The sequence below is a fragment of the Quercus lobata genome, chromosome 10, assembly GCF_001633185.2.
Source record: "Quercus lobata isolate SW786 chromosome 10, ValleyOak3.0 Primary Assembly, whole genome shotgun sequence".
In the NCBI taxonomy this organism is placed as follows: domain Eukaryota; kingdom Viridiplantae; phylum Streptophyta; class Magnoliopsida; order Fagales; family Fagaceae; genus Quercus; species Quercus lobata.
The window spans coordinates 50,157,278-50,171,155 of NC_044913.1; the positions used below are offsets into that span (position 1 = coordinate 50,157,278).

Here is a 13,878-nt window from a genome sequence, read left to right on the forward strand (position 1 = left end):
CTGTAAAAGTGGTGCAGTTATTCTTTTCATTAAATTCTTTCTTACAAAGTACTTGTATTATATGTTGGTTCCTATGCCAAAAGGCAGTGGGAAGATTATAACAAATTTCTGTCTCTATATCTTGTTTAAACTTCTTTATGTCATTATCTATCAATTGATTAGCAGGTGATAATTTTGTCTTTAAAGATGACAAATGTCTTTCTGTTCTACAGATTTTTTCTTTGTCAATTTCTTTTACAATAGTGACATTATTGAGGAAATAAATTTCTTTCGGGATAATGGGTGAAATGAATTTAAAAAGTATATCTTTTCCTAGCACGTTAATTTTAATTCCTTCATCTGTCGTTAAAAAGAGGTAAAGCAAAGCCATAAAGGGATTTCCTAAAATAACTTTAGAAGATAGGTTTTTTATTAAAACGGTTTCAAAACATATTTCGTTATTACATATGTGAACATTAGGTATTTTATAATTAATTATTAGCTTTTCTCCATTAGCCTGAGTTAATCTTTCAAATGATTTTTCATAATACTTTAAAGGTATTAATCATTTTTGTATACAATTCATGTCAGCTCCTGAATCTATTAAGGCAACTTCTATTAAAGAAAACTCTTTATCAATTATAGTAATTTCTGTATACCATTTTTGAAAAATAACTCTGTCTATTAAACTTAGAAAATTCGGTCTATTGTGGTTAATGTCAATTTTATTATTATTTGAATCATTAATATATGTAACATCTTTATTTGTATGAGGATCAGGGGGTTCTGTTATTATTATGTCTGTTATTGGAGAATCTGTCAGAGGTTTAGGAAAATCTCTCAAGTTTACTATTTTTGCAATATTTTGTTCATCTATGCCTGTGGAGTTATCCTCCTTAATCTCTTTTATTTCTTGTTTTACTAATTTTACTTCTGTCATTAAGTTTTGTATGGTCATTGGTTTTATGTCTATTCTATCTTGTTTCATTTTTGTCATTTCTTTTTTAGCCTTTTCTTCCTTTCCACATTTTTTAGCATGATGTCCATATCCTTTACATTTAATACAAACAACGGGTATGTCAATAGAATCTTTCAAGTTAAGTAAATAGTATTTTTTGTCTTTTAGGTGGTTAGGTAGGTTGTCTATTAGTTTCATTATTATCTTTTTTTGTTTCCCTTTTCTTTTATTAATTTTATGTGGGTTGGTTGATTTTAATTCTTTTTTAATTTGATCTATCTCTTTTTGTTTAACATTAAATATTTCCATTAATTCGTTTATGTTATGTTTCTCAAAATCTAATTTACTGATTTGTTTAATAATTTTATTATGTCTTTCACATTGTTTTTTAGTATGTCCATATTCTTTACATTTATGACAAATGTAGGGACTGAAATTGTATTGATCCTCAAACCAGATTGGGCTCAAACATTAACGGCCCAAACAATAAATTTATAGAGCGTGGGTGGAAGAACTAGATTTATCCCAGAAGAAAAACGATTAAGCTTAACGATTCAATGATGATATGACACAGACAATATTATCGAATTTGTCCTCGGAACCAACTATCTTATTTTTGTTCTATGGTTTTCTTCAAGAAGTCTATTGTATCAGGGTTCCAATTTTTCTTTTAGTGCATTCTTCCAGGTTATATACTGCAATCTTCTTGTTATCCTTACCACACATGTGTATGCTAGATTAGGGGGACTCCTTCTTGTCCCATCCAACACTTCCTGGAACCATCAACTAGTAGCTATAAGGCTGCTTGATCACTGTTCAGGCATCACTTCCACATTAATGCGGCCAGAGAGTTGGTTGTGAGACAATTAATGCAGAGGTCGCAGCTTTTGAAGATATTTGTCTGCCTTTTTATCCTTATCCCTGGTCCAATGTCCCACCCTCAGCTGTGACGTAGCCCCGAAGTAAATTCGTAATGATAAGGTACTTAGATTCATCTAGGACACATGTTGTCGAGGATACTTTTGTCCTTAGACACTTATTGGACCCATCTCACATTGTCTCTACTCCTCTCTTAACTTTATTCTACTCATAGCCTTATTTGGGCCTCCTCGGATGGTCCAACATCCTCGGATAGGGCCATAGGCCTAGTCAATACCGCTTTCAACAATCTTCCTGAGTAACTGGCCCCCACAATAGCCCCTCAAAATCTTGCTTTTTGACTCCTCGGAAGAAAATGATGATTTTGATGTTCTTATTACGTCTAGTTTTTGGCTTCACTCCGTATTTCTGACCTCCTTCATGTCTTTTGGTATACTTTGGATACGTTCCTAACGCTTCGGCGTCCAAGGCGTGCCTAGCATTAAATTTTGGCGACGCCCCTGTCTCCCACGTTCAACGGCAAGATGTAAATCGAATGGTAGGAGGCTTTTCTTGTTTTACGAGTGGGAGCTTTCCCGCTTGTAACTTTTGAGCCAATATAAATAGTTTTTCAAATCAATTTTCTCTCCTACTTTCATCGATCACACAATCCTAGAGCTTATACACTGAACCTGTCACTTTCCTTCATTTCCCTGTGCGTCTACAAATACTAGACTCTTGTTTGAAGACCCTCTTTCAAACATGTAAGTCTTCTCGAAACCCTTTTTTTTTAACTTCTCTCTTAAACTTATTGATTTCTCTTTGAAACCCTTTAGGAGAATGCGTAAATTCGAAGATCTGGTTAAATCCTAGGAGGATATGAGAAGTTTCCGGGCCAAATATAGGATTCCACCAACTGTGGGTATGAGATACCTGCCTAGGGGGAATAGGTTGGCAATAGAAGAACGGGGGAGGTAGTCATTCTCATGATCGCCTTCATAGAAGGTGGGATAACCATTCCCATGGGTCCTATTACTGGAAGCTATCTTAGATTTTTTAGGTTGTCTCCTACACAGTGTGCCCCAAACATGTTTAGGGTCCTAGGAAGTATAGAGTCCTTAAATGAGAGAATGAACTTGAACCTGACCCATCATGATGTAAACTGGGTGTACAATCTACATAATTTGAAGGGGCAGGGATACTACCTTAAATCGAGGTATCCCGCAGTAAGGCTAATCCAGTGCCTTCCTACCTCAAACAAAAACTTAAAGGAGGACTTCCTTATTTTTTCTGGGGAATAGCACGATGGCTTGTCTTGCCCAACGAAGGAGGGAGTACCAGGTGGTAGTACAGCCATGGACTCATGAGTTTTAGTTTACATTTTTTTTTTGTTTGTTCCGTGTCTCAATACCTTTGTTTCTCATGAAACTTTTCTTTAATTCAATGACTTTACAGATAGACACTATACCAAGCCCAACCTCAGCCTAGTCAACAAAGCGAGTTTGGATAGGGTGTTGCGAGCTGAAATATATGTGAACGAAGCTGACGGTCAACTCCGAGCAGCCCACTTAATCCTTAGATACACACCTCTCTCATTTGCCTTTCAAGCTCCCAAATACGTAATTAGAGCTCGTGATCCTTGGCTCCAATGTATCAGCGTCGCCTACAAGGGGTTCGTTGTTCCAGAAGGTATACCCCTTCCTAGAGATACCCCCCACACTCAACCCCTCTTCGTTGCCACCGTCTAGGCAGGAGCCTCTTCATCCCAGCTCGCTCTCAGGGAAGAGGAAGTAGAAGAGAAAAAGGAAGAAGAAGAAGAAAATTCAGAGGAAGTTGTAGAATTATCAGACTCTTTAAATGATTTCGAGATTTTTAATCAAACTATACACCTCAAAGAAGATCTTGACGAAACGAGAGTACAAAGGAAGCCCCACAAAAGTCTAATGGAGCTGATAGAGAATCATCCTGGGAAGAGTGCACCAGGGAAATCAATGTAGTCTCAGATTCCTCCTCCTTCCACCAAGTCTCCTCCTTTCGCTCCTCATCAACCTTCTCATCAACCTCCCCAGTCGGTCAGAGCTGATGCTACCGAATTGAAAAGGCGAAGGGAGCAGAAGGGGAAAGACGTGGTAGATACTGGAAAATCCCATCTGACCCGTGAAGAAGAGGCCCAAAAGTTAAAGGATCAAGCTGAAAAATCAAGGGAGGAGGCCGAGAAGGCAAAGGCTGAGGCCGAGCAAGCAACGAATGATGCCGAATAGAAAGGTTACGACCTTGGGGTGGCTGAAATAGAGGAAAACCTTAGGGCAGAGGTGCCAATGGTGTGCCGCATTTACTGCGCCCAAACTTGGAATGAAGCCTCTAACCGAGCTGGGGTAAGGCAGAGAATTTGTTCTATCCGGCTGCGATCCGCGCCATGGATCCTCCATCCACTCAAGTCGAGGTGACTTAAACAACTACTGATCCCAATCAAGAAGTTCAGTCACATAATCCTCCTCCTCCTAGCCAACAAGAACCAGCCAAAGAGACCAGTGCCCCCCAAGAAGCATCCTTGGATAAAGCTGCAGCCACCCCTGAGGCAGAGGTAGCCTCTCAAGGCTTTCAGCAAGATTTGGCTTCTACGGTCATGCCAACTGAGGGGGCTGCTAAGGACAAAGAGGGAGGAACTACCTCTGAGGCAGACAAACCGGCCAACCAAACTTCCAAGCTCCAGATTAAGCTGAAAGAATAGGTTTTATTTTGTAATTTAATTAGAAATTTTGGTAAGGGATTTCGTTTTTGTTTCTCGTTGTTTTTTTTTTTTTTTTTTTTAATAGACACACCTTAATGAAGTATGTATTTTTACTTTTTTGGAATTTGTTTGAGTTGATGTTTATCTCATTTTTGCGTTGCCCATTTTGTCATTTTGGTTTGGGTGGTTTCACCCTGATTGTCCTTTGCTTATACAAGAGAAAAAAATGCAACTTACTCATATTAACAGTTGGCAGCCTAAATGGATGATAACCATTAAGATCATGACATCTCAAAGATACATTTCGTATAGGCAGATATATCCATTCTAATAAGCTGAAACTTAAAGAAGTGTTCAAAAGTCAGTTAAAATTAGGTCTAAAATACTTCAATTATACATTAAATGATGCTCGCAGTCCTATTAGGACTTATTATCTTTAATAGATAATTAAGAACCCTGCGATCCAAGGACGGAACTTGAGGGTTTATTATTTTGAAGTGCCCAAGTTGATGTCGCACCAACATTTCAACAACAAGAGGCTGTATTAGTTTCTATTGAACCTATTTAATGCTTTAATAGATATCATAGGGTAATAATTTCCACTAAGTTTGTGGTCCGAGGAACTTGACATAACTTAGTTTCTGTTCAATACTTTACAAGATGTTATAGGGTATTAATTTCCACTAAGCTTGTGGTTCGAGGACCTGACATAACTTAGTTTCTATTCAATACTTTACAAGATGTTATAGGGTATTAATTTCCACTAAACTTGTGGTCCGAGGAACCTGACATAGCTTAGTTTCTGCTCAATATTTCACAAGATGTTATAGGGTATTAATTTCCACTAAGCTTGTGGTCCGAGGACCTGACATAACTTAGTTTCTGTTCAATACTTCACAAGATGTTATAGGGTATTAATTTCCACTAAGCTTGTGGTTCGAGGACCTGACATAACTTAGTTTTTGTTCAATACTTCACAAGATGTTATAGGGTATTAATTTCCACTAAGTTTGTGGTCCGAGGATCTGACATAACTTAGTTTCTGTTCAATACTTCACAAGATATTTTACGGTATTAATTTCCACTAAACTTGTGGTCCGAGTACTTCAAAAGATGTTATAGGGTATTAATTTCCACTAAGCTTGTGGTCCGAGGAACTTGACATAACTTAGTTTCTGTTTAATACTTCAAAAGATGTTATAGGTTATTAATTTCCACTAAGCTTGTGGTCCAAGGAACTTGACATAACGTAGTTTCTGTTCAATACTTCACAAGATGTTATAGGGTATTAATTTTCACTAAGCTTGTGGTCCGAGGAACATGACATAACTTAGTTTCTGTTTAATACTTCAAAAGATGTTATAGGGTATTAATTTTCACTAAGCTCGTGGTTCGAGGAACCTGACATAACTTAGTTTCTGTTCAATACTTCACAAGATGTTATAGGGTATTAATTTCCACTAAGTTTGTAGTCCAAGAACCTGACATAACTTAGTTTCTATTCAATACTTCACATAGATGTGGAAACACAAGATGCATGATTAGCATAAATTAAAAGAAACCCAAACTAGATTACTTTTATTAATAATAATATCTCTTGAGATTGTTTACATTCCAAGGATGGAGTACAGCTTTTTCATCTAGGTCTTCCAGATAATAGGCTCTTATTCTGGCTACTAAAGTAATCTGATGAGGGCCTTCCTAATTAGGCCCCAATTTTCCCCAAGTTGGATTCTTGGTGGTTCCCAGGACTTCCCTCAGCACCAGATCTCCTACAACTAACGACTTCAGCTTTACATTAGTATCATAGCGTTGCTTCAGTTTATGCTGGTAGTAAGCCAATTGGACCATTGCATTCTCCCTTCGCTCTTGATCAAGTCTAAACTTTTCCCCAACAACCTATTGTTACCGTCCGAGGTAAATGTACTAGTCCTTAATGTTGGGAATCCAGTTTCCAGAGGGATGACGGCCTCGACTCCATAGGTCATGGAAAAAGGAGTCTTTCCTGTTGATCGTCGAGGCGTTGTTCGATAGGTCCAAAGAACATATGGCAATTCCTCCACCCATTTTATTTTTGTAGCATCCAGCCTCTTCTTAAGTCCATTGACTATTACTTTGTTAACAGTTTCAGCTTGCCCATTCCCTTGAGGATAGGCTGGAGTGGAATATCTATTCTTTATCCCTAAGTCTGAACAATATTGCCTGAAGGCCTTACTATCAAATTGATGGCCATTATCCGAGATAAGGGTGTGTGGAGTTTCGAACCGCATCACGATATTCCTCTAGACAAACCTCTTAACATCTACATCTCTGATATTAGCCAAAGGTTCAGCTTCGACCCACTTAGTGAAATAATCCGTGCCGACCAATAGATACTTTTTGTTTCCTAATACTTTAGGAAAAGGGCCTACAATATCTAACCCCCATTGAGCAAAAGGCCAAGGGCTGGACAGAGTGTTAAGAATTCCTCTAGGCTGGTGGATGTTTGGAGCGAACCTCTGACACTGGTCACATTTTCTAACATACTCATATGCTTCCTTTTGCATATTTGGCCACCAATATCCTTGAGTGACAGCCCTGTGTGATAGGGACCTTCCCCCGTGTGACTTCCACAAATTCCTTCATGCAGCTCCTCTAGAAGTGGCTCTGACATCTTGGGGTGTATACAAAACATATACGGCCCAGAAAAAGAACGTTTGTACAATTTTTTGTCCTCGGATAACCAAAACCGAGGAGCTTTCCTCTGTATTTTCTCGGCTTCTATTTTCTCTTCAGGCAAGGTGTCACTTTCAAGGAATTTCAATATGAGGTCCATCCAGCTCGGTGTTAGGTTGACTTGATGAACCTGAAGCACGTCCTTCCCTGCTGGGGTGGGGGTGCACAAATCCTTAATGATTATGACCTGGGGCAAATTCCATGCTGAGGAAGTGACAAGGGTTGTCAGGGAATCGGCATGGGTATTTTCACCTCGGGTTATATGTGATAAGTCAAAAGACTCAAATTCCGTTTGCACACACCTAACTTGACCTAGATATTCCTGCATTTTGGCATCTCAGGCTTCCAGTTCCCCTTTCACTTGGCCGACTATCGATCTTGAATCCGAGAATACTTCCACTACTTTTCCACCCATTTTCTGGACCATACTCATTCCCATCAACATAGCTTCATACTCTGCTTTGTTATTAGTAGCTGAGAATCCCAGCCTCAAGGACTTTTCAATGATGATCTTTGAGGGGGATACCAGCACTAGCCCCACTCCCGTTCCTCGTTGATTTGCTGCACCATCCACATATACCTTCAAAGATGAGACATCCTGTGTGGAAATCAGACCAACTGACTTTCATCCATGTCATGTTACTTCATCTCAGCTTCTTTTAGGAGCTCGGTGAACTCGGCTACTAAATCGGCAAGGGCTTGGCCTTTCACAGAGGTGCGGGGCATGTATTTGATGTCAAAAGCTCCTAGGATCATGCCCCACTTAGCAATCCTCCCCGTATAATCTGCACCTCTAAGTATAGACTTAAGTGGCAGCTAAGTCAGGACTACTACGGTATGCGCCTGAAAGTAATGTGGGAGTTTGCGAGTCGCATGGACTACTGCCAAGATGGCCTTTTCTAGGGATAAGTATCGCACCTCAGCTTTATGAAGTGACTTACTTACGTAGTAAACTAGCCTTTGAACGCCATTGTCCTCTCATATTAAGACGAAACTAACTGCATGAAAGGCAACTGCCAAGTAAGCAAATAAGACCTCATCCACCTTAGGGCTGGACATGATAGGCGGCCGAGATAGGCACTCTTTCAACTGTTGAAATGCTATGGTGCATTCCTCGGTCCACTCAAATCCCTTCCATTTATGCAATAAACGGAAGAAAGGTCTACATCTATCAGCTGACCGAGAGATAAATCGGTTCAAAGCAACAGTCATTCCTGCCAGTTTCTTCACCTCTTTCGGGTTCTGAGGTTCTTGTAAATCGTTAATGGCCTTAATTTGGTCTGGGTTCACCTCGATTCCCCTATGAGTCACAATGTACCCCAAGAACTTTCCAGAACTCACACCAAAGAAACACTTTGAAGCATTCAGACGTAGCTTATGCTCTCTCAGGATTCCAAAAATACTCATAAGATCTTCCATATGCTCGGACACCACTTTACTCTTTACCACCATATTATCGATATAGACTTCAATGTTTCTACCCAGCTGTGGTTCGAACATTTTAGTCATCATCCGTTGGTAAGTAGACCCTGCATTTTTTAATCCAAAGGGCATTGATAGTTTCCAATGGAGGTAACAAAAACTGTCTTTTCTTGATCGTCCAATGCTAACGGTATCTGGTGATATCCTTGGAATGCATCCAAAAAACTCATTCGAGGATGACCAACTGTTGCATCTACCAACTGATCTATTTTCGGCATAGGAAAAGGATCCTTAGGACAAGCCTTATTGAGGTTCGTGAAGTCCACACACGCTCGCCATTTTCTAGTCTTCTTTTTCACCACCACCGTATTGGCTAGCCATTGAGGGTAAAATACTTCTTTGATAGCCCCGGCCTACTTGAGCTTGGCTACTTCACTCCTAACAGCTTCGGCATGCTCCTTTGATGGTCGCTGAGGTGACTGTCTCTTCGGAACAATGGAAGGATTGACATTGAGATGATGACAGATGAAGTTTAGATCTATACCCGGGGCTTCATATGGACTCCAGGTGAACACGTTGATATTCTCTCTGAGGAATTTTACTAGCTGCGCCTTCTCTCGCGAAGGCAGTTTAGCCCCAACCTGGAAGAATTTCTCAGGATCATCAGCAACAATTACCCTTTCCAGATCTTCACATTTTGCCTTGTCGGCCAGTGTGTTTAAGGGAAATGCTGGGGCTGTTAATTGCTATAAACCATTATTGGCGGTTGCCGAGGTCTCTGCTTTCGGCTAGTGTTGAATAGCTGCCACTAGGCATTGCCGAGCTACGGCTTGACTTCCTACTATCTCCAAAACTTGGCCTCTAGATGGGTATTCTACCTTCTGGTGTAGGGTGGAGGAGACTGCCCCCAGGGTATGGAGCCAGGGTTGGCCTATAATAGCCTTGTATGGAGAGAAAACATCTATGACAATGAAGTCCACCTCCACCACATCTGTATCGGCCTGCACAGGTAGCCTTATCTGACCTTTTGGGATGACCATTCTTCCTTCAAAACTCACCAAGGGTGAACTGTAGGTTGTCAAATGCTCAAGCCTCAAACTTAGCCCCTTGTATAAGTCAGGGAATATTATATTCGCAACACTACCCTGGTCAACCATTACCCTTCTCACATCATACCCGCCGATTCTCAGCGTGACCACTAGAGCATCATCATGTGGCTGTATGGTTTCTACTTTGTCTTCATTTGAAAAGCCCAAAACCAATGGGATGTCCATCCTGGGTCTTTTAGATGTTGAGCTACATTCCTCGGTTGGAGATTGGGCTACCGACAGTACCTTGGAAGGACAAGAGCCGGTTCTCCCAGGGGTAGTAAAAATAACGTTTATTATGCCAAGGGGGAGTCTTGAAGAAGCATCTCCCCGCATCTCTGAGCCTACTTTGCCCACCAGACCACTGGAGGGATTAGTTGCTCCAAATGGTCCAATAAATTCCTACGATCATTAGTCGTATGCCCATGATCTTGATGATAGTAGTAGTAAAGATTCTGGTTGCGTCTAGTAGGCTCTCCTGCCATCTTGTTATGCCATTTAAAAAATGGTTCATTCTTAATCTTCTCCAACACTTGTTGTACCCCAGAATACGGCATTAACCGCCTGGGCATTGGCAGAGCCTGACTGCCCCATATAGTCTTTCCGAGGTCGGTTATTATTGTACCGGTCCGACCTGAAATCCCTCCTCTCCTGAGGGATTACCTTAGCCTTTCCTTTTCCCTGCAGTTGGTCTTCTTCTACTCTTCTATACTTATCAATCCGATCCATTAATCGCTGCACGCTAGTGATTGGTTTACTAGTTAAAGATTTCCTCAAATCATGCTCAGCTGGAAGGCCGGCCTTGAATGTACTTATAGCCACGTCGTCATACTCTCCCTCAATCTCATTAAACATTTCCCAGTATCTGTCTGAATATGTCTTAAGAGTCTCACCCTCTCGCATGGACATAGACAACAAAGACCCTAAAGGCCGAGGAACCTTGCTACAGGTAATAAAGCGAGCGCCAAAAGCTCGGGTAAGTTTTTTGAAAGAATCAATAGAATTAGCCTTTAAGTCGTTGAACCATCTCATCGCCACCGGGCCCAAACTTGATGGAAAAACCTTACACATCAAAGTTTCATCTCTGGAGTAGATAACCATCTTTTGGTTGAAATGGCTAACGTGTTCTACCAGGTCTGTCCAACCATTGTATAGGGTGTATGTGGGCTGATGAAATCGACGAGGAAGATTCGCATCCTCTATATTCCTTGTGAAGGGTGATTTGGAAACTTGGCTTAATACTTTGTTCATGGCGTTATTCCCCAAGCCTCGGCAAGGTGGACTTTTATACCTACGTTGATGGCTGTGTTCCTCTTCATTGGAAAAAGTTTCACTAGGCAGAGTCCTGGATCTCTATCTATAATTAGCTCCATCTGTCTTTTCGGATAATGGCTCGGAGCTAGGCGGGGAATGCCTTCGCTGGGAGTGGCGCAACTTTCTTTTCAACTCATCAATCTCATGCTGCATGTCCCTATCCTTCTTTGCATGGGAAACGTGACTCTTCCCGCAAGAGTGACTTTTGCTGGTATGAGTTGTGCACACACTCCCCTTACGGCCCCCTTTCCGTTCGAGACCCTGGTATGGATCGCCATGCTGGGAGCCCCTTGACTCCGCTTGGCGTGAGCCAGTATCTATCTGGTGCGGTCCCGCTGTTGTCTAGTGTGGACCTGCTTCTTCCATTGTGAACGTTGTAACCAAATTTCCTTTGGCCTAGATCAAGCTCTTCCCACTGACGACACCAATTGTAGGGACTGAAATTGTATTGATCCCAAAATCGGATTGGGCTCAAACGTTAATGGCCCAAACAATAAATTTGTAGAGCATGGGTAGAAGAACTAGATTTATTCCAGAAGAAAAATGATTAAGCTTAACAATTCAATGATGATATGACATAGACAAGATCATCGAATTTGTCCTCAGAACCAACTATCTTATTTTTGTTCTTTGGTTTTCTTCAAGAAGTCTATTATATCAAGGTTCCAGTTTTTCTTTTAGTGCATTCTTCTAGGTTATATACTGCAATCTTCTTGTCATCCTTACCACCCATGTGTATGCTAGATTAGGGGGACTCTTTCCTGTCCCATTCAACACTTCCTGGAACCATCAACCAGTAGCTGTAAGGCTGCTTGATCACTGTTCAGGCATCACTTCCACATTAATGCGGCCAGAGAGTTGGTTGTGAGACAATTAATGCGGCCTTTGAAGATATTTGTCTGTCTTTTTATCCTTATCCCTAGTCCAATGTCCCACCCTCAGCTGTGACATAGCCCCGAAGTAAGTTTGTGATGATAAGGTACTCAGATTCATCTTAGACACATGTTGCCGATGATACTTTTTTCCTTGGACACTTATTGGACCCATCTCACATTGCCTCTACTCCTCTCTTAATTTTATTCTACTCATAACCTTATTTGGGCCTCCTCGGATGGTCCAACATCCTCGGATAGGGCCATAGGCCCAGTTAATACCGCTTTCAACAATACTTCCTGAGTAACTGGCCCCCACAACAAATATTATATTTGCCATTTCTATAAATTCTTTCATTATCTAATGATTCAGTACTATCTAATACTTTTATATCTCTTTGTATATCACTATTTATATTTTTTTCTTTCTAAAGGTGAATTTAAAGTTTCTATCTTTTTAGTTAATTTTGTTAAACTATTATCTTGTGTATCTGTCATAGATCTTTCAATTGATTTTAGTTTCTTATCAATTTCTTTCTTTAGTCTATCATTTTCTTTTGGACTATTATGTCTCCATTTTTTATTGACTAAGTTTATTAGATTGTCTTTTTGTCTTTCTTTTTCAATTTCTTTCATTATTATACCTTTTTCTGTTTCTATATCTATCATGTCTAACTTCTTTCATATTGCTTCCATAGAACTACTATTATCTTGTCTTTCTATTCTTTCTATCTCTTTTCTTACTATTCCTTTCTTTATTATATATTTTTCTCTTTCTATATCTATCATATCATCTTTTTCCTGTGCTATGTGTATAGAACTATATTCTTTCTTTTCTGTCAAAGTTGTTTTTAGTGTCCTTAAGTCATTTCTCTTATCATTTTTTGTATATGTCATGTTTATAGGTATGTCAGTACTTATTAGGCTAATCTTTTGTCTATTATGCCAATTATCTATCATGGTTTTTACTGAAGGTGATCTGTGATGGGGTTCAAAGTCTCTTTCTTTTTCTAGAGGTGAGTCTAAAGACTTCATCTTTTCAAATAAGTCTATTAAACTATTACCTTTCCTTTCTACTTTAGTGTATGTCATAGGTCTATCAATTGATTCTAAGCCTTTTAACTTATTATTAGCTAATTCTAAAAGGTGATTGTTTTGTCTGTCAGTATGTCGGTTGCTTTTGTATTCTGTTAATGTACTCCAATTATTATGTTCTGTGCTCCTATCATAGTTATAATCTATATTACTATTATAGTTATAATCATCTATATCACTATCATAATCAGAGTCTATTTTATAACTATCCATGTTACCATTTAACCAATTATTGTCTATATCTCTTATGCTATAGTCTTCATCATAATCATCTATATCATCATAGTCTATGTTTCTTATTAGTGTGTGCCTAGCCTAAATGTGACCTAGCAACAGATAATGAGTTGCTAAATGTATTTATTCTAGTTCTAAACAATTAATAATTACTGGCGGAACTTATTACTAACCACTGGTAACCTTGCTATCGGGACCACCTCCTCGGGAAACTCCATTGTGGGACCACCCAAACAATGCCTGTCCATCGGCTAACAAAACGAGCTGACCAACATGATTCTATGGTTTGCCAAAGAGTATTTGAGGCTAACCAATGCTACCAAGGAACAAGTAGTGGCTGTCTAGCAATAAATTGTTCCCAGTAACTTCTTAATTGCAAAGAAATAAAACTCATACATCTACCATCCATGTCTCTGATACCATTTACTACCTAGGATAGAGCACAGTAGTTATAGAAGCATAAACAATGATAAAGTAGATAATAGAGAAGAAAACAACAAAATAGATATATTCAAAATAAGTTAAAATGGAGTATAGAAACTAGTAAAATCTTACTTGAATAAATACTTATATCTTTGATAATATCTTGAAAATAAACTCTTGTCATGGAGT

At 39.6% G+C, this 13,878-nt stretch overlaps 1 protein-coding gene across 1 annotated transcript; it reads right to left on the reverse strand.

Moving 5' to 3' along the window:
* Positions 1-9,076: 9,076 nt before the first annotated feature.
* LOC115964907 lies at positions 9,077-9,937 on the reverse strand. The gene is made up of 2 exons (XM_031084133.1): positions 9,542-9,937; positions 9,077-9,304 (listed from the first exon to the last, which is right to left on the reverse strand). The coding sequence occupies exons 1-2, from the start codon at positions 9,935-9,937 to the stop codon at positions 9,077-9,079; spliced, it is 624 nt and encodes a 207-aa protein (XP_030939993.1).
* Between the last annotated feature and the right edge of the window lie 3,941 nt (positions 9,938-13,878).